Source organism: Numenius arquata, chromosome 4, assembly GCF_964106895.1.
Source record: "Numenius arquata chromosome 4, bNumArq3.hap1.1, whole genome shotgun sequence".
NCBI classification, from domain to species: Eukaryota; Metazoa; Chordata; class Aves; order Charadriiformes; family Scolopacidae; genus Numenius; species Numenius arquata.
Window position 1 is genome coordinate 56,970,094 of NC_133579.1, and position 22,848 is coordinate 56,992,941.

General features: G+C 41.5%; 1 protein-coding gene across 2 annotated transcripts in view; it reads right to left on the reverse strand.

The window, feature by feature from the left end:
* PIGN (phosphatidylinositol glycan anchor biosynthesis class N) overlaps positions 1–22,848 on the reverse strand; it is a 99,356-nt gene that overhangs the window by 39,485 nt on the left and 37,023 nt on the right. For both annotated transcript variants that reach the window (XM_074146242.1, XM_074146243.1), the window contains exons 12-13: positions 9,150–9,228; positions 6,713–6,895 (exon numbers count right to left, since the gene is read on the reverse strand). In XM_074146242.1, coding sequence (XP_074002343.1) covers positions 6,713–6,895; positions 9,150–9,228 — 262 coding nt within the window. The remainder of the gene's footprint in view (positions 1–6,712; positions 6,896–9,149; positions 9,229–22,848) is intronic.

Below are 22,848 nucleotides of genomic sequence, written 5' to 3' on the forward strand. Positions count from 1 at the left end.
CGTGGAAGTCAAAGATGCTAAGGGTCTTGGAAAAAAGAACTCTTAAATTTAGATTCTAAAAACAGACTTGGAGCATAACCTTTTTAGTTCAAGTTCATAGCATTATGGCCAAAATGTTTAATGAAAATTCCATTAGCATGTTTCCTCCTTCTGCTTTAGACGTTTGTAAGAGAACTAATTAAATTAAAATACAGATCATTAACTCCTACTGGAAAAACCCCAACTCCTTAGGATTTAGGGACAGCTATTGAAGGAGGCTTGTGATCAATCTTCCACAGGAGAGATGGCCTTACCCAAAGAACCTACAGTTTCAAAACACAACAGAGGACTAGAGTCGCACAGCACTAAAAGGTTCCTAGCATAGCTAGAACTGTTATTATATTACAATGCTTTTGCTTTGGCCTTTCCTAAAAAAAAATAATAAAAAAAATAAGATATGAGATCAGAACATTCTTCCTACACTGTACTCAAAGAAACACGTGCTCAGACCAAGAGAGCTGTAAGGAGGAACATCAAAGAGAGAAAGAAAATTTTTGAAATGGGTAATCTCAGACAGGAAGGCCAGTCCTTAATCATCAGGCAGCAAAGAGAAGCATTAAACAATCGCTTTGCATCTGCCTTTTACCTGGTCATTGAACTACTCTTCCTTATTTAAGGACATTCAGATATCAGAAGAATTACTGGTAAGGGAAGATTATGTACAGGTTTTCAATAAACAATTTTATCTTTAGGCACTGCAACTTGACGTAGCAAAGGTAACTTCAGTGACTGAGCAGTCTTCAGTATATTTTATAGGTGATGACTGAAGACACTGTTTTCTTCTACATGAATGCCAGTTTCTTTGAATGAGTTATGGAGACAGTTATTTGACTATGTTAAATATGCTGAGAAGAAAAGACATTTAATTAGCAATTCACATAGATGGGTTAGAATTTTTTCTGGTCCCTTCCCATAACTGACATACAACTGCCTTGATCTAAACTGACAGCAAATGCAAGTTCTAAATGATTTTTAGATAGAATTTCTGTTAAGATATGCCATTAAAGTAAGAAAAAAAAGTCAAATAGAAAGCTGACCTAATGCAATTTTATTAGTTTTAAATTTCACATTTCTGACATATAGACAGAATGAAGATGTATAGATATGGTATGTATACAATATAATTTATCGTTGAATGAGTAAACATATACAATCAACATTTTATTCCATACAGAGACATAAACATTGTAGAGTCCAATATAGTTGGTCATGCATTGAAAATGGAAATCAGTTTTGGATTTTCTGTAGATGTTTAAACACAGTTAAAAGGTTATGCTTCTTGCTAAGCAAAACAGCACACTATTCTAAAAGAAAAAAAAATTCATATGCAGCATAAGAAGCCAAAAAACTTTTAAAGATGATACATATAGTATATGCAGTTTCATTATTCAGAGGCTCCTTTCAGATTTTGTAAGGCTGTGCTTTGCAGAAGACTATTTGTCAATGGTAGATTAGTTTCTCAGCAAAATTATTTAAGTAGCTCCAATATTAGCTATAAACCAAATAAGTTCCATATATGAAGCATTAGCTTCACACTGTGATTCCCTAAGTATTTAGGAACACTAAAAAAGGTTTCTACAGAAAAAGGCCTCTTACTAAAACTGGGGAAAGAAAAATTCTGTAGACAAAGAACTAAGAAATCTAATTTTTTTCTACCAGTGTCACTAGCATAAAATTTCTTTGACAAGTAAAATCAATATACCAAATGAAAATCTGTCAATTAAAAATGTGAAGTTTTTGCTTAATGTAGTTACTAATATGCCCAATACTCAGTCTATTTATTGTAATTATTTTGTTTGTATCTAGCATACCATGCATCTTGGATTATTTCTTCTCGTTTATTTGATGAAAGAAAACCTAAATCATGCAGTACAGCACTTATGAATATTTTCCATTTCAATTTTGTTTGATCATTCTCATTAAAGGCCAAGACTATCTCATTTCAGCCAGTAGTAAAAACCTCAAGATAGTACGATAGGAATTTTCTCAGAGTAATATATTGAAGGCAGTAAAGATGCTAAGTGAGTGCTCATTCTCATTTACATTATCAAATGAAACAATTCCTTTTATTCTGAAACAAATTCTTGAAGTTTGGGAGACTCCCCCCCTGCCCAAGGCTTTAATTCTTCTCTAATGAAATGCCAGCTTTTTGCCTCTTCACCTTTTTGAGGTATTTCTTTCCTTGATGAATGACTGAAAGTAAACGAATTTCCTAAGATTCTGTACTTCGTGAAAAATCAAACCATAATAATCTTGTCAAAAAGTGTTTCCTTCATCTTTGATGTCTTCTGCTTCACCCTTGCAAATCACAAAGAGCAAGAGAGCAAGCCAATCTGTGAAACCACATTTCACCTTTCTATTAAAACACATTATACATTTTAAAAACACCATGACTAGACTGCACAGCTTCTGAAAACTGATTTCACCATGCCAAAGAGGACAGGAATAAAATAATCTACACACTAGTGGGTTTTTTTGCCTTACAGTAAAGAACAAAAATCAAAATGGAAGCATGAAGTCCGTATTCTTCCAAACAAGTATTATTACAACAGAGGGCTTGACTTTACTACAATTACTGCTAAAAATTGACTTCTGGTTAGACAGACCCTCTCATAGTTTTCACGGAATCACAGAATCATATGGGGTTGGAAGGGACCTCTGGAGATCATCTAGTCCAACCCCCCTGCCAAAGCAGGTCCATCTAGAGCAGGTTGCACAGGAACGTGTCCAGGCAGGTTTCGAATGTCTCCCGTGACGGAGACTTCACCACCCCCCTGGGCAGCCTGTTCCAGTGCTCTGCCACCCGCAGAGTCAAGAAGTTCCTCCTCATGTTTAGGTGGAACTTCCTATGTTCAAGTTTGTGCCCATTTCCTCTTGCCCTGTCACAGAATCACAGAATCACAGAATCTTAGTGGTTGGAAGGGACCTTTGAGATCATCGAGTCCAACCACATTAAAAAAAAAAAAAAAAAAACAAAAAAACAAAACACAAAAACACACAAACAAACAAAAAAACACAACACAAAACCAAACAAACAACAACACCCCCCCAAAAAAAAAAAAAAAAAAAAAAAAAAAAAAAAAAGCAGCAAGCAGCATCCATCAACTAAACCCCACACACAACACCCCACCACAAACCAACAATCCCGGGCACTAGAGCATGCCCTGAAGAGCCACGTCTACACGTTTCTTAAATACCTCCAGGGATGGTGACTCCACCACCTCCCTGGGCAGGCTGTTCCAGTGCTTGACCACTCTCTCAGTAAAGTAATTCTTCCTAATATCTAATCTAAACCTCCCCTGCCGCAACTTCAGACCATTTCCTCTGGTCCTGTCGTTATTCCCTTGGGAGAAGAGGCCAACCCCCGCCTCTCTACAGTTTCCTTTCAGGTAGTTGTAGAGGGAGTTGTAGTTGTAGTTGTAGTTGCCCAGTTGTAGTTGCCCAGTTGTAGTTGCCCAGTTGTAGTTGCCCAGAGTCACTGGGCACCACTGAAAAAAGACTGGCCCCATCCTCTTGACACCCACCCTTTAAGTATTTATAAGCATTGATCAGATCCCCCCTCAGTCTTCTCTAGACTAAAAAGACCCAAGTCCCTCAGCCTGTCCTCGTAAGGGAGATGCTCCAGGCCCCTAATCATCTTTGTAGCCCTCTGCTATACCCTCTCCAGCAGTTTCCTGTCCTTCTTGAACTGGGGTTCCCAGAACTGGACACACTACTCCAGATGGGGCCTCACCAGGGCAGAGCAGAGGGGCAGGATAACCCCTCTCGACCTGCTGGTCACACTCTTCTTGATGCATCCCAGGATGCCATTGGCCTTCTTAGCCACAAGGGCACATTGCTGGCTCATGGGCATCCTGTTGTCCACCAGGACTCCCAGGTCTTTTTCCACAGAGCTGCTCTCCAGCAGGTCAGCCTCTAACCTGTACTGGTGCGTGGGGTTATTCCTCCCCAGGTGCAGCACCCTACACTTGCCTTTATTGAAGTTCATCAGGTTCCTCTCTTACCAGCTCTTCAGCCCGTCCAGGTCTCGCTGTATGGCAGCACAGCCCTCCGGCGTGTCAACAACCCCTCCCAGTTTTGTATCGTCAGCAAACTTGCTGAGGGTACACTCCATCTCCTCATCCAGGTCATTGATGAATATATTGAAGAGGACTGGACCCAGTACCCTGGGGGACCTTACTTGTTACAGACCTCCAACTAGATTCTGTGCCCCTAATAACAACCCTCTGAGCTCTGTCTTTCAGCCAGTTTTCAATCCACCTCACTGTCCATTCCTCTAATCCACACTTCCGAAGCTTACTTATGAGGATGCTGTGGGAGACTGTGTCAAAAGCCTTGCTGAAGTCATTGTAGAAAACATCCACTGGCCTCCTCTCATCTATCCAACCAGTCATGCCATCATAGAAGGCAATCAGGTTAGTCAGACGTGACCTCCCCTTGGTGAATCTGTGTTGACTACTTCTGATAGCTTTCTTTTCCTCCATATGCTTTGAGATGATGCCCAGAACAAGTCATTCCATCATCTTTCCAGCGATGGAGGTGAGGCTGACCGGCCTGTAGTTTCCTAGGTCCTCCTTCTTGCCCTTTTTGAAGACTGGGATGACATTGGCTTTCCTCCAGTCCTCAGGCACCTCGCCTGTTCTCCAGGACTTTTCGAAGATGATGGAGAGTGGCTCAGCAATGACTTCTGCTAGCTTCTTCAGTACTCACAGGTGCATCCCTTCAGGACCCATGGACTTGTGGGTATCCATTTCACTTAACTGCTCCTTAACTTGGTCTTCCTGCACCAAGGGAAGGGCTTCCTTTGTCCAGACTTTCTCTGATTCTTCCAAATTCTGTGGCTCCTGAGGGCTGGCCTGAGCAGTAAAGACTGAAGCAAAGAAAGCATTTAGCCACTCTGCTTTCTCTGCATCTTCCGTCACCATGGCACCTGTCTCATTCAACAGTGGGCCCACATTTTCTCTAGTCATCCTTTTGCCTCCAATATAGTTGAAAAAACCCTTCTTGTTAACTTTGACATCCCTTGCTAATTTTAATTCCAAGGAGGCCTTGGCTTTCCTCGGTTCATCCCTGCATACTCTAACGGCATTCTTATTATCTTCCCAAGCAGTCAGTCCCTTCTTCCACTCAGTGTAAACTTCCTTCTTCCACTTGAGTTTTTTCAGGAGCTCCCTGCTTAACCACGCAGGTCTCCTGTTTCCCTTGCCTGTCTTCTTGCTCTTAGGGATGCACTGATCCTGAGCTTGGAGAAAGCGATGTTTGAATATCAACCAGCTCTCATGAGCCCCCCCACCTTCCAGAGCCTTATCCCATGGGATTTCTCCTAGCAGTTTCTTGAAAAGGTCAAAGTTAGCCCTCCTGAAATCTAAGGTTTCAGTCCTACTTATTGGTTTACACGTACTGCCCACGATCCTGAACTCTACCTTTACATGGTCACTGCAATCAAGGTTGCCCCCAAACTTTATGTCCTCCACCAGTCCCTCTTTGTTTGTCAGCACTAGGCCCAGTAGTGCTTCTCTCCTCGTTGGTTCCTCCACCAGCTGAGTTAAGAAGTTATCATCAATACACTGGAGGAACCTCCTGGACTGTAGATACTTGGCTGTGTAGACTTTCCAGCAGATATGAGAGTGGCTGAAGTCCCCCACGAGAATCGAAGCCTGCGATTGCAAGGCTACTTTGAGCTGATTGTAAAAGGCTTCATCAGCTTCCCCATCCTGATCAGGCGGCCTGTAATAAACACTCACCACAGTGTCCCTCATATTGGCCTGCCCCTTAATTCTCACCCACAAGCTCTCAACTATCTCTTCATCTGACCCCAGGGAGGGCTTTGGGATCACCTCCTCACACTCTATCCATTCCTTAACATAGAGGGCAACACCTCCACCCCTTCTTCCTCACCTGTCCCTTCTGAACAGCTTGTAGCCCTCAATAGCCACACTCCAGTTGTAGGATTCATCCCACCAGGTTTCAGCGATGGCCACTGTATCATATCTTTCCAGCAGCATGGTAGCCTCCAACTCCTCCTGCTTGTTGCCCATGCTGCGTGCATTTGTGCAGAGGCACTTCAGCTGGGCTGCTGGCTGTGCTGCCTTTTTAAGGGAACATCCCTTGAGGTGTCTCACAGGGGTTTCTCTGTTTACTTCAACTTCCTCAGGAGCTGCTGGCAATTCTCCATAAGTCTTTGAGTGCAATGCAGTGTCATCAGCTTGGCTCGGGGAGCCAGGCTGAAGATCCTTACTAGCACCCTGTCCCCCTAACCCTGATGTGTTATCGCTCAGCTTGCTACAGTCAAGTCTGATATTATTAACCCCCTCACATCTAGTTTAAAGCTCTGCCAACCAACCCCACAATCTCCTGTGCAAGTTTTAAATCACTATGTTAGCTTACACTTTCATCAGCATCTAGTAAAATGCACAGCTGTAGGAAGGAAGAAACTGAGAAAGCACAGTATTGCACACTCAGACTTACACAGCTTAGAAATACTGATCCTAATGAATGGACCAAACAGTAACACTACGCAGGATTCCAGTAACTACAAAACTCCACAGCTTCCCAGTTTCCACATGCAGTCAAAAGAAGTGGAAGCTGTGCGATTTGGTCTCCTGCACAGAGAGACTGAATATGTATAATGCTGAAAACTGATAGAAAAAAACATTGCATGTTTCCGACTTACCTTACTATTAGTTTGGACAGTCTTGGTCAAATTGGTATGAGTCTTGATAATCACCAAAATCACATAAGTTGTCCAGCCCACAAAACCCATTGCAATACTTAGACCCAGGAATAATCTATCATAAGTATGGTAATAAGACAAGCCTTCCAAAGCAAGGTTAATCAGGGTTTTGCACAGAGATACCTAGGGACAAATAAAACATATAAGCAACAGTTTAGAATAGTGTAAGTTTCATTCCACAAATCAACCTTACCGACAGCAACTGGAGCTCAAGCAGCACCACCACTCTTGTCCCTTCTCTGCACTCAGGTATAGTGCTTTGGCCAGCACCAACTGCAGGAGTACACCCTGCTTTGGACTCCTGTTGGACCTAACATGAACCATCATTTGGCTCCTCCACCATCATCCCTGGCCATGACAGTGGTCAGATGGTGAAAGCTACACAGATAGCACACCTTGAACACCACCTACTACCAAGCATGCCACTTGTCTTTCCCGTGAGCATTTGACCATATATATGTTCCAGAATAAGTGATCCCCCCAAAAAAACCCAGTCATGTGCTTCTGAAGGCACAACATTTACATAGGAGGAGGATTATGGATGCAGCTGAAACATGTCACTCTCCATAGCCTGAAATACCCACTTCCTAGGACTTGATGTTCTCCATTTCAGTAGTACCTGATACCCCCAGTGCTTTGCTTAAGCACCAGAGGTGAATTCAGAGACAGAACTGGAACCCAAGTTTCATTCAAAAAGCAGCTGCTTGGGGGTCTCAGGATGCAAATCATTTGGATACATGAAGGGTTGTGTCCAGTCTAACCATAGGTCCCCTTACTCAGTACCTCCACTGGGGAGACACTGTAAGAAAGACAGTGTTTTTTCCCTGCCACGAGTGTCATTCCTTACACAGAGGTGTGCTGACCCCTGGGGCTTACCCAAAGACAGGAAGCTCAGCTGTGGAATCTGTAATCACAGAGGATTCTCTGGTGATTAAAAGATCGGTAAGGAAGAGTATAATAAGAAATTGAGCATACATGATGATGCTTCTTTGTATGTCCAGGTATCCAGTTGAGACTTAACCACAACAAATCAACAGAAAAAGGTATGTCAACTACTGAAGAGATCACAAGTCTGCCAATGGGCGAACACCCAAAATCACGTCACTCGTGAGGATACAATTATGAACGCATATTTGCAATGCAAAGGGCTGCAAAGTTGAGGTGGCAAAGAATCATCTACACCTCAGCAGGTGGCAATGCACCAACCCGCCTGCGCTGCGATACGGGAAGCTGAGGATAACCGGGGCACAGGCACAAGCCCAATGTGTTAGCGATCAAGATTGAACTTTAGCACATGGGGCACTCAAGTGAACGAGGGGTAAAATTCATATATAACCAATGACACAAACTCACAGGTTCTACTGCTGAAATGTATCAAACATCTCCTATAAGTAAACGTGTGACAGGCAAGTAGTAGTATTAGGAAATCAAAAAGAAAACCTGCTCCCACAGCAAAACAGAGCCATTGATTTAAACTGAGCCATTTCCAATTTACAATGAACTAAAGAAAAAGGCACAAGGTATAAAATAGATTTAGCTGTCTTGTGCATAAAATAGTAATTTATTACCCCGAGAAACATATTAGGGAAAAAGAAGAGCTGAACCCTAACACATAAAGGAATTATTCTTCCACACATCTGGCAGGTTAAATGTAATCTTGCATATTCAACTTTTTAATGTAATTTTTAACACAAAAGTCAGTGACCAAAACAAACCTGTTAAAATGAACGACTTCTTTGTACCATTTAGTTCTACAAATTATTTCTGTGTCAGAATACAAGCACTGATGAACTGCACCCACCGAGTACCCTGTCACACAGTGAGTGGTAGCAAACACTTAGGAAAGCAATACCAGAACTGGGAAGCACGGAATGATTCCACACATGGCTCTCTGTCTCTGACAAACTGAAATGTGAAATTAAAACTAAGAACATCTGATTCAGGTAAAAGAAGAAAACAAAGCAGGATCTATGAAGAAGCAAGACATTATACTTTTTCTTTCATGCAACTAGCACCCTATGAAGTGTAAATATGAACTACATTCCTCAGTTTCTCACTCAATTTACCCTTTTTTACAGTGGAAAAAAACCCCATACACGGTGTGTTAGTATACTATGGAATGGTAACAAACAGCTTAAGAAGTATGAGGAAAAAATACAGCAAGTCAGTATTACTTATTAGAACTGATGTCAAAATGCAAAATTTTGGAGACTTACAGTGGGATTTTGTGTTAATAAGTGAGATATGCATCATAAGGGAAGAAAAAAGTTTTATTTCCCAGTTTCGTTTCAAGTTAAGCAAATCTAAATATTTACATACAATAGAAATTCCTGTAAAAAGTTTCTATCGAGAAAGCATATAGCAAAAACAGACTTACCGCTTCGTCGTATCTCTGTTGCTGAATATATAGTCTTGCTTTCTTTAAAAAGTTGATCTGTTCAGAATCAGAAAGTGGTCTATACAACAAAGAGATATTAATGTTTCTTCTTTTCAGGAGCAAAGGAAGAGGCAGAAAAAATTAACTTTGTAATAAAAAAATATTCTGGAATGAAACATATCAAAATATTCTGAACCTCATTAAAGGTAATTAGGTAACTGAAACTAATCCATTCCTCTACATTGAGTCTTCACACTTGTGTCAACACTGCTGCTGTCGATCTTTGCATTAAGAGATATTTTTTTATGTAGGTGTTCCCATCTAATACTGCTGAAAATTATCTCCCTTGTGCATTATTATTGACCATTGCTCTGGACAAGAAGCACTGCACATACAAGAATTAAGCAATTTAACTGATTTGATAGATGGCTGTAAGCACTTCGTTAGCTCATCAGCATAGGATGAATTGTTCAGGTTCCACACCAACACACACAGTAGATCATGCCTAGCAATCTGCTCCTTCGTCTGCACCAACTTCATGTTTCAGGCTGTGCCAAATCAGGACCAGCCCTGGGGTCCCACTCCTACCCTTTAAATCAGCAGCAATCACCAGTGTGGTCACTCAGCTGAACCACAAGGACAGGTCTTGATCTCACACAACTGCTGCATGGAAATGCTCACTCCTGCAGCTCCCATCAAATACCTGGGAACCACTTCTGCCTGCCACCCAGAAGCAGTTGATCCATCATCAACAATACATACATATCGCCTTTTGAGATCTGAAATGTGCTAAGAGGATTCTGTGCCTGAACAATCTGAAATTTTATTACTAATAACATCCTGGTATATTTTGACCTTGAGTTCAGAGTACAAGCAGTATTGTGCAGGAGTCTTCTAAAACATATTGGATAATAGCAGCAGCAATATACCTCACTTTTGAGAAGAGTAAATGAAATAACTGTATTAAAAAATGTTTGACTCTCTTCAATCCAGAAAAGAATCGAAGGATGGCATCTATAAACATGTAGGAAGAGAGAGGTCCCATGGAAAAAAGGAGGAAAAGATGATGACAAGGTGAAGGCAAGCGTTTGATCACCTTAACTTTGTGGGGAGAACAGAGGACTTTAGAAAACAGAGCTGAAAAACAGCAGAGGGAAAGGTTGGCACCTTCATGACATGTCACTATGAAAGCCAACCTTACAGCTCCACAGGCCGAGGGCTACCAGTATGAGCCAGCAAGTGTGTACCAAGGCTGATGACGACTCAAGTTAGAATCGATTCTTCAAGCAGGCGAACCAAACCCAAGTTCTGCCTCAAGGAAATCTGTAACCCTCAAGTTTTTCTAAGTTTTTTGGCAGGTGAAAGGGAGCAAAACATGAAACCAAGGTGGGAGTTTTCACCATGTATGGAGATTAATAGGAGGAAAGGTATCTTAGCTTTTAGGTAAGGATTTTTAAAAATCTGGAATAAAAATTAAGCAGCTTTATTTAGGACTTAAATACATCCAAGATGTTCCTATGTTCACTATTTCATTTTTATTGTTTTACACACACTATTTTCTGTGGATTTTATCCTTGTCATATTCGATACAAATTTTTAATAACCTAAAAAAACCCTTATTTTTACCTTTCATTTTGTATCTTTAGCCATTTAGCTATAAACCCCTTAATTATCTTTTTATTCTCAACGAATCATTTTATTATTAACGAACAATAGTCTTTACCTATTCCTTCTTGGATGACAGCACCTGGGATCTCTGTACATGGACGGTGTAACACAATAAATGGGTTTTTAAGCAGTAAAGCTTCAGCAAGTTAAGTGCAAAAAGCAATTATTTTGTCAAGTGGGGTTACCATTAGAAGGTGCATTGTTCATTTTCAATAGCTAACATCATAGCACAAGTTCTACCTTACTTCCATATGCATGCTTTTCAAGATGCTGAAATTTACAATTGGCTACAGATTGTTTTTGTACAGTTTATCAATTCCAGCAGAAATTAAGGACTGTTCGTATATAACTGTACCAAAATGCAGGTTTTACTCTGAATGCAAGGTGTGATCGTTGCCTTAGATTTTGCCTCCATATTAAGCAAAAGCTCAAAGAAATGATTAGAGAAATTTTGCATCTCACATCAGACTAGAAAGAAGAGTTACCAAACGTGCTGATTGTCTCTTGGTTAAGGAATGGCTATAGCTCACCATAAGCAGTTTACCATCCATTCAGGATTGTGATTCTTTTCCTAAAGCTGACAAAGTAGATGGGACATTTAAAAGGAGCCCCTTGCAAGATGTAGCAGAAAGCATAGAGACAAAGCTCAGCCATGAACAGAAGTGGAAAGTTGCCTCTGGAAAGAAGTCAGGAACTTTAGAAGCGGTGATTCTATAAAACCTGCGAGACTCATCAAACAAAAAAACCACAAGGAAAATTTAAATCTGAGAAGTTCAAGAGTGAACTATTCTTAGCAGCACATCATTTTAACTTAAACTATTTAAAATGTTTTGAATATGAGACAGATAGTGTAAGAAAAAAATAAACTGCATACTAAAACATAGGGAAATAAATCTGATCAATGTGCCAGGGGCTCTGCTAGAATGCCAATGTATTCTCAAGGTCACTTAATGCACACATCCATACAATAGTTACATTAATAGTAATGAAGTAATTTTACTGATCCTTATTAGAAAGATTCTGAAGCCTGTAAAGAAAACTAAGTTATGTATGTATGTGCTCTTCCCAGCTACCCACTGCCAAAATCCAATGCTACCAAATTCAAGATGAATAGTCTTGACTAGTAAAATCAAAAGTCTTTCTCTGTAACAGGTAAAAAAACCTGTCCTACTAATTAACAAACACACACAAAGTGAATTCAGTCAGTGGACTCAACTCTATCCTCCTATTCTTGTCTTGAAGGTATTGCAAAACACACATGCTGTAAAGTGTAGTACTCCGAGGTTTAACACAGTATCATGAGGATTCCAAAGACTTAAGATAACATTCTTCACAGGAAACAATGGTGGTTCTAGAAGAGTAATTTTGTTTTTTCATAATAGCTGAGATTAACTTTCTAGTTCCAGACAGAAATCACAGCTTCATCCATGAATAAACATAATTAATTATGAAACAAAACAATTGGGCTAATTGTGCAAGTGCTTGTAAACTATCCCTTCTGAGATGTTAGCTACCTTTGTCATAAGTATACCTGACAAAATTAATCTTTCCAACACATTCATGCTTCGTATAAGCTAAGCTATTTGACAGCACTAACAAGACTGTGATGAAGTACGTTCACCATAGCAATGTCAAGGGGACCTCTCTTTGGCCAGTGACTCTTGTTTATCATCAGACTGCAGAAATTACCATTCCCAACAGCACAGGTGGCATGCTGCAGTCAATCATGAAATAATCTTGGAGCAGGAGGAAATGTCTTGCAAATACATCTGTATCTACCACTACTAGTTTGTTAATTTTATCATGTCTGGTTATTTGGGTAGTGGTTTATAGTCATTTCATTGTACAGTAAATTTTCTGGAATTCTACTATAAAAAGTAACCCCTTAGGATCTGTAGTAGTCTAACACTGAAAATGCTGCAGATTTAATAACAAAAGTCAAGGAAGCATTGCAGACCTGCAGATGCAATGTACAAAGAGAAAAGCTGAGATCTTTGCCTAGCTCACAGTCAGATGAAAATAAATTAATTTCAGTTGCTTCTCTCCGCACACACATATATCCCTGTGTGTAAAACTGATAGACTACTCATGCTTGAGAACTTAATTTCTTACAGGAAGACCCAATAATCTCTTCAACATAAACTCCACGTACCTGACTGTTATCAGCTCATGCACATCTACATTCTTCTATCACTCCCTTTTCACACTCTCCACTAGAAAAAAACCCCAAAACTGTGCATCCCACAGCCCTCTGAGACCAGCAAGATTCGCAGAAGACATAGTGATCACATTTCTTTGACCTATATCCACCACCAGCAGCAAACCAGCACTAGCTGCTCAGCAGACTTGAGTCTACTAACTTTTCGTATTGGCTGTTGGGGGGTAGGGAGAAAAGGACCAACTGCTCCTCTTCATTCAGAACTGAAAAAGCTAGAGGATAAGGATACACATCCCTTGAACCTCATGATAGTCCCAGCAAGGCCACCTGAATAAAGGCAGCTAGGATTTTGTATGGGTCACCTTCTCACTTGCTTTGCTATTTCTAACTTCAAAACGGTTGGCAGGGAAAGAGGCATCCGACTGCCACTGTCCAAACAGCTCCGGCAACTTCTTCTGCCAAAAGCCTGAGCAGCCACAGCTTTTAGGCCCCTTCTCCAGAAAGAAGATCCTGGGCATCTTGGTAACTTGAAAGAAATCCCCTAGGTTAACATTGCCCCTCTCACCACTAAGCTCTTCCACTGGCACCATCCCACCAAGCAGCCCAGGCCTCTGCCACCCACCACTTGGGCACTGAGGGGGCAGGCGCCAGTGCCTCTCTGTTCTCACCATGGGAGAAGACTGCCAGCAACAGAAGCAGCTGAATATGTTCAAACTCTGTTTGCCATCTGTGAGATTGCCATACGACGGAGGAAAGATCTCTTCCAGTCAAGCAATTCTGCAATCAGCTGAAAGAGGACCCGCTGTTACTGCTTTGATTCAACATCACCGCTGTTGGCAATTGCATCTTGAAAATGCAGATGTAAGACTGGCCTGATGTTTTTGCAGGGCCAGTATTCAAAAGTTATACACGTAATCAAACAACACTTTTTGACAGCCTTTTTCGGAGTAGCAACAGGCTTCACAAAGTCAGACTCCCACGAGAGCTGTCTTCAAACATTCCCACTGTACAACAGAGACGGCATCTCAGAAAGCATAAGGAAGGTAATGAGAAAATAGGGACACAGATCTTGCATTCAACACTATTAATTTAGCAGAAACATGGTTGCATGCTTATGCCTGCTCCACATCAAATTCACCCCAGTTAGCAACCCAGGAGTGCAGAGATTTAATATTAATGATACAGCAATCACAAACCAGCCTGTTTATTGTTCTATCATTTCTTTTGAAGGTATGGTGCATAGCCTTGTAGGAGCAGAATGAAACGCACAATATAAAACCTTCCGATTTCTCCTTCAAGAGCAGAGAATCATCAGAAAGAAAGTGAATGGCAAGTGATGCAAAGTCATGAGTTCATTCAGCAAAGCGTGGAAAAATTGACCAAGTAAATATTTCAAAAATCAAAGTCTAGAACCATGATGTTTACTTTCTGTTGAACGTGCTGTGCAGTAAAGAGTACACAATGCTGCTAGGGGCAATAATCAGGAAAAAAAAGTGTTACAGTTCTATGGACTTTACCAAATTACATATTTACATGAATTTCAATAGCTAGAAGCTGGTTTTTTCCATTTGTAAAATGCATTCAATTCCAGTTCTTTATATGTGCCTACTCAAAAGAAAGAATTGTTTTACTGTATCTGCCAAATAGAGGTTGAAAGCACATGCTATGAGATACAAAGACAGTCCTTTGCATATATTTTAGTTTTGATGAAAGAGTGAAGTTTCAAAGATTAAACGATTTGGTGGGTAACTCAGTGATCCTTAATCTGTTTAGATGGCCTGAATTTTACTGGTTTACTAAAACAGGCAAGTCCTATGAAACTCGATTTTCATAATTTCAAAGCAAGATGCATGTTGTTTTACAGATTAAAAAAATTACAGCAATGTGTTTAGTGTGCTAAAGCTGTGCTTCTTTAAAGCGAAAGTACTCCACATAAACCTACACTAATGGGTTTGTTACAGCTTCTTAAAGCCCGGGACCCTCAATATTCCCTCTCCCAACTTGATCTACTCTCTTTTCTCCTGCTGTTCCGCTGCCAGGAGTTTCAGTCTTGGAGTGTCTAAATTTCAAGTAGGTTTTTGTGTTTCTGGATTCTCTGACTACCATGTTAGATTGTAAATCAGCCAGTCCAGCTGTAGGGTTCTACTTGGTTATCTTTGCAACCTTTTTTCTTTTAAGAAGGATTAAAAAGCACTGCTGCATGCATCACCCACTGCAAAAGAAAGAAAAAGGGTTTGAAAGTCAATGAGAGGCTCCTGGTTTAATATACTGAACTTTTTGTTCTTTAAAGCATAACGAAATGAAGGGACACACACTTCCACAGGCCAAAGATAGCAAAAAAGCATCTTTATTGACACATTGCAAAAACCTACCAGTACACCAGTATGCTTTTGGATTCAGATTTACAAACATGCAAAGGAGGAAACAGCAGGACGTCAGTGAAACCACAGGAAGTGCTCTGACTCCTAATGGTCTAATCCTGGACTGTCAAGTTCTAGGAATTAAAATAGCCTTTTAATTTGCACAAATCAGTGTCCCTGATGCAGCATATTCGCATATTCAACAGCAAAGTGCCTTAGGATATTTATGTAAATCCTTTAGATAGCAGAGATGAGAGAAAAAGGAGCGGGCATGCTAACTGCCAGCTGCCAATTCACTGAACAGAGAGAAACAATTAAGATAACTGGGCTGCACACAGCAGATTTTGCATGTTAACTACTACAGCAAGAGCTGCGGACACCCAGAGGCCAGAAGGGAGGAGGCCACACTCTGAAGCGGTCCCTCTGGCCCCCTCCAAGTGGCACAGAGAAGCTGGATGCAGGGATCGATCTAGCAGGGGCAGGGGTTTTGCCTGAAGAGCCAGCAGGATGTGATGCAGCAGCCTTGAAAAGGGAAACGGCTTAATAAGAAAGATGGAGATCCGTGAAGGAAAGGAAATGCACCATTTTCAAAGTCTCTGCTATTTCAGTATGGTAGGGGACATGAGCTGACTCTAAATAACAATCCCCTACCTATGCAGCAAGTCAGCCCTCATCTGTGCATGATGTATGGTGATTTATGTCATACATTGAGCTGGATCTAGATATCTGCAGTGTTGTGGATATGTCATGCTGTGCCACTGGTCCTCTTCTGCTCCATGATCGTATGTCACGACGGAGGGAAGACAGGGCCACTCAATATGAGTGATCAGCAAGCTTCGTTTATTGATTCACACAGTGGCCTTTTATGTTCTAACATAATTAGCTCATACATATTACAAAAGTTAAGCTCATGATTGGTTAGTTCTTAGAAAGATCAACTCCACCCTTGGTTCCTTTTTTACAGTTACTTTCATCCTCTTTTCCCATGCCTGAGCAGCTGCAACCTCCCTGTTATCATACAACAATTATAGTCAAGGACAAGGTGTCCTTACCAGCCCAGTAGTTACGGGGGCTGAATCCGATGTTTCTCAAGCTTTTGCTCGGCCAGCTGGATCATGTCTACGTAACCCTTCTCAGCTAGCCATTCTCCCACAATCGTACATGCCAAACCTAAACCGTAGCAACCATTTTCCAACCAGCTGCATACGGAGCAGGCAGCATGTGCTGTGTTTGGGCAGGTACCTACGAGTGGAGCCCCATGGCCATCAAAACACATGTTTGGGCAGCTCCCCCGGTACTTATCCTGATAGGAGACCACTGTACTTCAAGGAGCCAGTGATCCACTTAGCAGTTAACCTGAGTATGCCCAGGTCTGTGCTGCACAAATCCTTGGCTGCAGGACAAACCCAACCAGGTTGTAGTAACCAAGGAGCCTGCAGGCGGTTCCCACTCCATACTGGTGATTACACTGCCTGCCTGTCCTCCTATTTATCTAGAAGTGCAGCAGGAAGTGCTCATGTGAACCTCCATTCTGTTTGACAGTAGAAGTTGTTACTAAAGTTGATTTCTTGCAAGAAAATCATACAATAACTTGAATAAACACAAAGGGAGAACCTCTCCACAGACAGGATCTGTGCAGCACCATGGGAAAACCCATCCAGGCTCCATTTGAGGCTGCACGAACACAGGGTACCCAGCATCTGAAGCGACATGATTCACTCGCTATCTGTATTATTCTATCTTATTAAAAAAGCTATTTTATTAAGCTATTTGTTATCAGGCCTTTCTTACTGGGATCCAAAAAGAGCCCTGCGCTGTCTCTCTTACTTCACGCCCTGGTACAGAACATCCTCTGCCCATCCCATCCCACCACCTACCTGTACACCCTCCCTCAACCTCATTGCAAGAAGCCTCATGAGTTCCAAGAAAAGGCCAAAGGAATTTATGCAAGGAAACGAAGAAATACACATAAATCTTGTGATATTTCATCTTATACATTAGCCTCTTAGCTCCTTCTAAAGACCTTACCTACTTCCTACTTGCTAGTAAATCCAATTATGCCTGGTCCTCCTGCACAGAAGCTGCTGCCAGTAAGCTTTTCATCTACAAACTAAAGCTCCTGAGCGTGCTGCTGAAACCCAAGACCAGCAGGATGCCTGCTTTCTAAGAGGAATGCATCCTCCCTGAGCAGCGTTTAACAGAGTGCTGCAGAGACAGCCCATTCAGTGAAAGAGAAGCTGACATTTTTGCCAAAGAACATGCATTTTATAGCAGAGGCATCGATTTCTCCCTAAAGAGATAACACATCTACTATTCAAGCAGGTCTGGTGTTTTTTGTTGGTTTTTTTTTTTTTTTCAAATAATACGAAGTCATTCTTTCCATTTGACCACTTTTGTCTCTACAGCACAACATTTCTATTTTTTGTTTGCATGGGTATACGCAGGTTCCTAAAGCCAAGGGTGGAAGGGAGAGGGCTGCCAGTCTGTCTCCCCGGACACCAACAGGCTAAAGGTGCCCGTACTGGCCTGCTTGTACCAGCTGCCCCAGAAGCAGGCTGATGTCTAGATTCCCACCTGGTAACACAGTGGGGACAAACTGGAGAAAGGAAAAAACTGGCTGCCTTTCCAGGTTCACCAGAAGTTGAGAGAAGCTGTTGTCCTTCTTTCTTGACCACAGGGTAAAGGGGCTGAAGCATCTTTCCAGATAAATCGGTGCCTCTGCTAGATCAAGGTTCCTCTGGAGACAGAAAGCATTCAGACAAATGGACAGGGAGAGTAATCAGTTAGAAATATCCTTCCCTACTGCAATGGCTTCACCCTTTCCTCTTGACATTCTATCCTTAATGTTTATTCTTGCAATGCATTATCACTTGTACCACAAATGTCTCACATACCACCATTTATTTAAACAAAACAAGAATAGGATGCTTCAAAGGATGTACTATGTTTACTGACATCTTAAGAGACCTTGACCCATTTAATGGTGGAGGAGAAATCACTTGTTTCACTTTGCTCCAAATGTCAATTTTGTGGAAATATCTATTATTTAAGCTTTGAAAGGCCATCAGACAGAGGGAACAATGTAGTACTGTATCTTCAGTCATCAGAGAAAGGAAGAAAAGAGAGGTATTTGTGCATATGGCATATCTTTGAAGTTGCTGTACATCTTCAAAGACACTCTACATTATAAAAGAGCTATTTTCTTTTCTATCACCATGACAAATACATGATGCATAATTATGTGGAAAGACTCAGTCTACATGACTGATCCTTCCTTGCATCAAATCCATGCAAATGTTTAAGGGAGTTATATCTCAATTCATATTAGAGGGTAGAGGAAAAAGAAAGAGTCACATTTTTATAGGGTGAAGGAGAGGAAAAATTCCATTTAATAGCTGTACACTGCACATTAAAAATGCAGTGACTTTTTATATAACTATGCAAGTTATAACTTGATAATAAACAAAAATAAGTATTTGGGATGATTAAAATGTAGTATTCAAACAATTAAGCTACTTTTAAAAATGCAGCATCAAGATGGAATGGGATTTTTCATATATGACAAGATACAAACTTGACTTTAGCTGTTCCCTGCTAAAAAAACCCAAACCTTTATTGATATAAACTTGAAGACATTCAACAAAAAAGCACAGCTAGTGGAAAGCAACAAAAAAAAAAAAATGATTGTAATTCAGGTCCTCATCTCTCGTTTTCTTTTGTATACGGTGGTTCTTAAACTACCGCTCCTGCTATCCTACTGTGAGGCACCAGAACAGCTGGAAACACAGTCTTCCCCGAAAGCACTGTATACACCAGGCATACACAAAAAGACTCCTGCGCTTTTGTGTAATTTAATATCTTAAATCTCTTGTACCTCTCGGGATAATCAAATTGCATTAATTGGTTAAGAGGATTTTAATGCAACGCTGATGTCTGATGATGGATCTACTCACCTCACGACACCACTACACTGTCCTCCTGCTACTCCTTGTAGGATTACTTTCCCAGCCCAGAGATGCCAGCTTTGGGAATGCTTTTGCAACAGCAGCATCTGGCCCCTTGGCACACTCCTCTTTGAGCTCTGCCAGCTCAGCAGTTGCCTTAAGATATATCAAATGGTCAGAAAGCTAGTAAGATAGTTCACTATCCTGGACATTGGTTTTCCTCTGCCAGCAATGTTCAGATTTGTCCTCAACCCTTCCTTCAAAGCATCTGCCACCTCGGTACCTGCTTTTCTTACACAGAAAGGTCAAAGCATTGTGCTTATGTCTCAGAATCCTGATCAGAAAAGCCTCTGATTTTGCTAAGCAAATAATTTTTGAGAACACGTCTTTCATAGTTGGGGAAAAACAAGGGAGGGAGCGGAAGGAAGTGGGAAAGAAAATTATTTCGGACAGTAAATCTCTTCAGGTATCCAACTGGAAATGCGGATAAGCATTCTAAACAAGTATTCTATATCAGCAAGGGACACTGTTCTGCTCTTGTGCATTCATTCCCCCGGGAGCAGGCTGCGCACCTTGCCTTGCAGACACTTGCAGCTGAGCTCTTCCTGAAATGTATTCTCAACAGTTTCACAGGTAGCCTCAAGATACGCTTTTACACACATCTGTTCCTTGATGAAGGCACTTTGACAAAATGAAAATGACATTACTGGCAGCCAGACACATTCTTATTAATAGATACAGCTATCCAAATTCTAACCTGCCTCAAACCTGGTCAAGTAGACACTACTGAAGTTTCTATCACACAAAACAAAGATCACCTCCATTCTCCTCATCATTATAGACCTGACAGATGGATTTCAGAGAGAGATGCAATTTAGATCCAAGTGGGAACGGGCACATGTCTAACGACCTCCTTCATTCCCTGCCTATTGTGACAACCATGTTTCTATGAGGGATGAGACTCCCTGTGGAAATCAGAAGCCTTATATCAATTCAAGAAACTTTCTCTGTTGCCAACATTGTGTAAATAAGGAGTAAAAATAGGCTTGTAATATATATATATATGAACTAGCTTAATGCTTTTTATATTCAACATAAAACTCAAACACTAGTTTTTAAGTCATTGCATCTGAAGGTCATGAACAGTCTTCTAGTCGCTTGATCATAAAACACTTGAAATTCAAGGTCAGAAACAGGATTTTCCCCACAGAATATTAATACAAACTTTTTCATGCTATTTCTGGCTGAAAAAAATTAAGTTGAGGTTTTTGTTAAGTTGTAGTTTCTACAGACCACGTTATTTGTGAACATATTCTCCCCCTCAGATAAACACATCTTCAATAGTAATTATTTTCACTTCTCTGAAACGAGAATGTCTCAATCTGAAATTTTAGATTCAGATTTCTTCTGGAGCTCATATCTATGCTTCTATTATACAGACTTTATTCAAATACATAATTTAATTTAAATAATTTAGGAAAGACAGTTCTTAGATATATCTTTGTTCATTTTCAGGTTATCAAGATGCTGAAAATATATAAAATCTACAATATCCCAAACGAGACCATTCACATTTTTAATTTCTACATAACTTGATGGTCCCAAAGCACTTCAGACATGAATTAACCTCCAGTGGACTAGGAAGGAAAAAGGAATATGCTGGTGCACACACTTTCTGAGCTTCATGTTACAGATTTCAGGCACCAGAAGGATTAATAAAAAGGATATGACTCCTTTGTACAACAACTCAAATCAATGAAGAGTGGTGCAAGAAGCTATTCTTGTCTTAATGAAAGGACAGCAGTGCCTAGCAGAAACACAGCACAGAACTGTGTTCAGCTGCAGCAGTGGACAAGGCTAACCATAAATTAACACAAATTAGTGGGCAAACCTGGTCTGACAAGTCCAAATAGTGTATAGCTGTGCAGAAATGCAATCTCCATACCATTACCAATCACTCTGAAATGTAGCACAGCATACCAAGAGGTCTCTTGCTCCAGACACAGAAGTAAGCTATCCCCAACTTTGCCTCTTTAATTTCTCCTGAGAAAGGTAGAGTAACTGTACCTTTCTATACCCTTTTATCTACCACTGCATTGGGTTTGCATGGTAAAGTTTTGGTAGAGTGTGGGCTACAGGGGTGGCCTCTGTGAGAAGCTGCCAGAAGTCTCCCCCACATCCAAAAGAGCCAATGCCAGCCAGCTCCAAGATAGACCCACTGGTGGCCAAGGCTGAGGGATGGTGGCAGCGCCTCTGTGATAACACATTTAAGAAGGGGGGCAAAAAGCCCGTGGAACAGCAAGAGAGAGAGGACTGAGAAGAGGAGTGAGAATATGTGAGAGCAACAGCTCTGCAGACACCAAGGTCAGTGAAGAAGGAGGGGCAGGAAGTGCTCCAGGTGCCAGAACAGAGATTCCCTTGCAGCCCATAGTGAAGACCATGGTAAAGCAGGCTGCCCTCCTGCAGCCAATAGAGGTCCACAGTGGAGCAGATATTCACCTGCAGCCTGTGGAGGACACCACACCAGAGCAGGTGGATGCCCAAAGAAGGCTGTGACCCTGTGGGAAGCCTGCACTGGAGCAGGTTTCCTCGCAGGACCTGTGGAGAGAGGAGCCCACCCTGGAGCAGTTCTGCTGGCAGGACTTGTGACCCCATAGGGGATCCATGCTGGAGCAGTCTGTTCCTGAAGGACTGCACTCCATGGAAAGGACCCACACTGGAGCAGTTTGTGAAGAACTGCAGCCCATGGGAAGGACTCACACTGAAAAAGTTCATGGAGAACTGTCTCCTGTGGGAGGGACCCCAGGCTGGAGCAGGGGAAGAGTGTGAGAAGTCCTCCCCCTAAGGAGGAAGGAGCAGTAGAAACAACGTGTGATGAACTGACCACAAGCCCCATTTCCTGACTCCCTGCACTGCTTCGGGGGAGGAGATGAAGAAAATCGGGAGTGAAATTGAGCCCAGAAAGAAGGGGGGGAAGTTGTTTGAAGATTCGGTTTTTATTTCTCATTACCCTACTCTGATTTGATTGGTAATAAATTAAATTAATTTCCCCAAGTTGAGTCTGTTTTGCCTGTGACAGTAACTGGTGAGTGATCTCCCTGTCCTTATCTTGATCCTCAAGCCTTTCATTGTATTTTTGTCTCCCCTGCCCAGATGAGGAGCAGGGAGTGATAGAGTGGCTTGGTGGGCATCTGGCATCGAGCCAGGGTCAAACTACCACAACCACCAAAAAAAAGCATCACAGCAAAGCCAGCAGAAGGGCATTTGTGCCTTTCCCTCAGTATCTCGCTTTGGTTCAAGTAAAATTTGTTTGAAGAACTGATGAGGGCTGCCTTACCCTAATACATCAGATCATGACCTGCAGCTGAAGCGCTGGCTCATGTTTATTGTTCACACAGTCACCTCCACATGAAGGAGGGGACAGACCTGTAGACAGGTCATGTCTAAAACTGCCTCAGGTTTCTTTCATTTCGTGTGAGCTGGAGCACTAGGAAGTGACTTGTCTGCTTAAAAATAAGTGGATGTTCAACTGTTTCATCCCAAGTATTAGTAACTGGTTGGACAAAGCC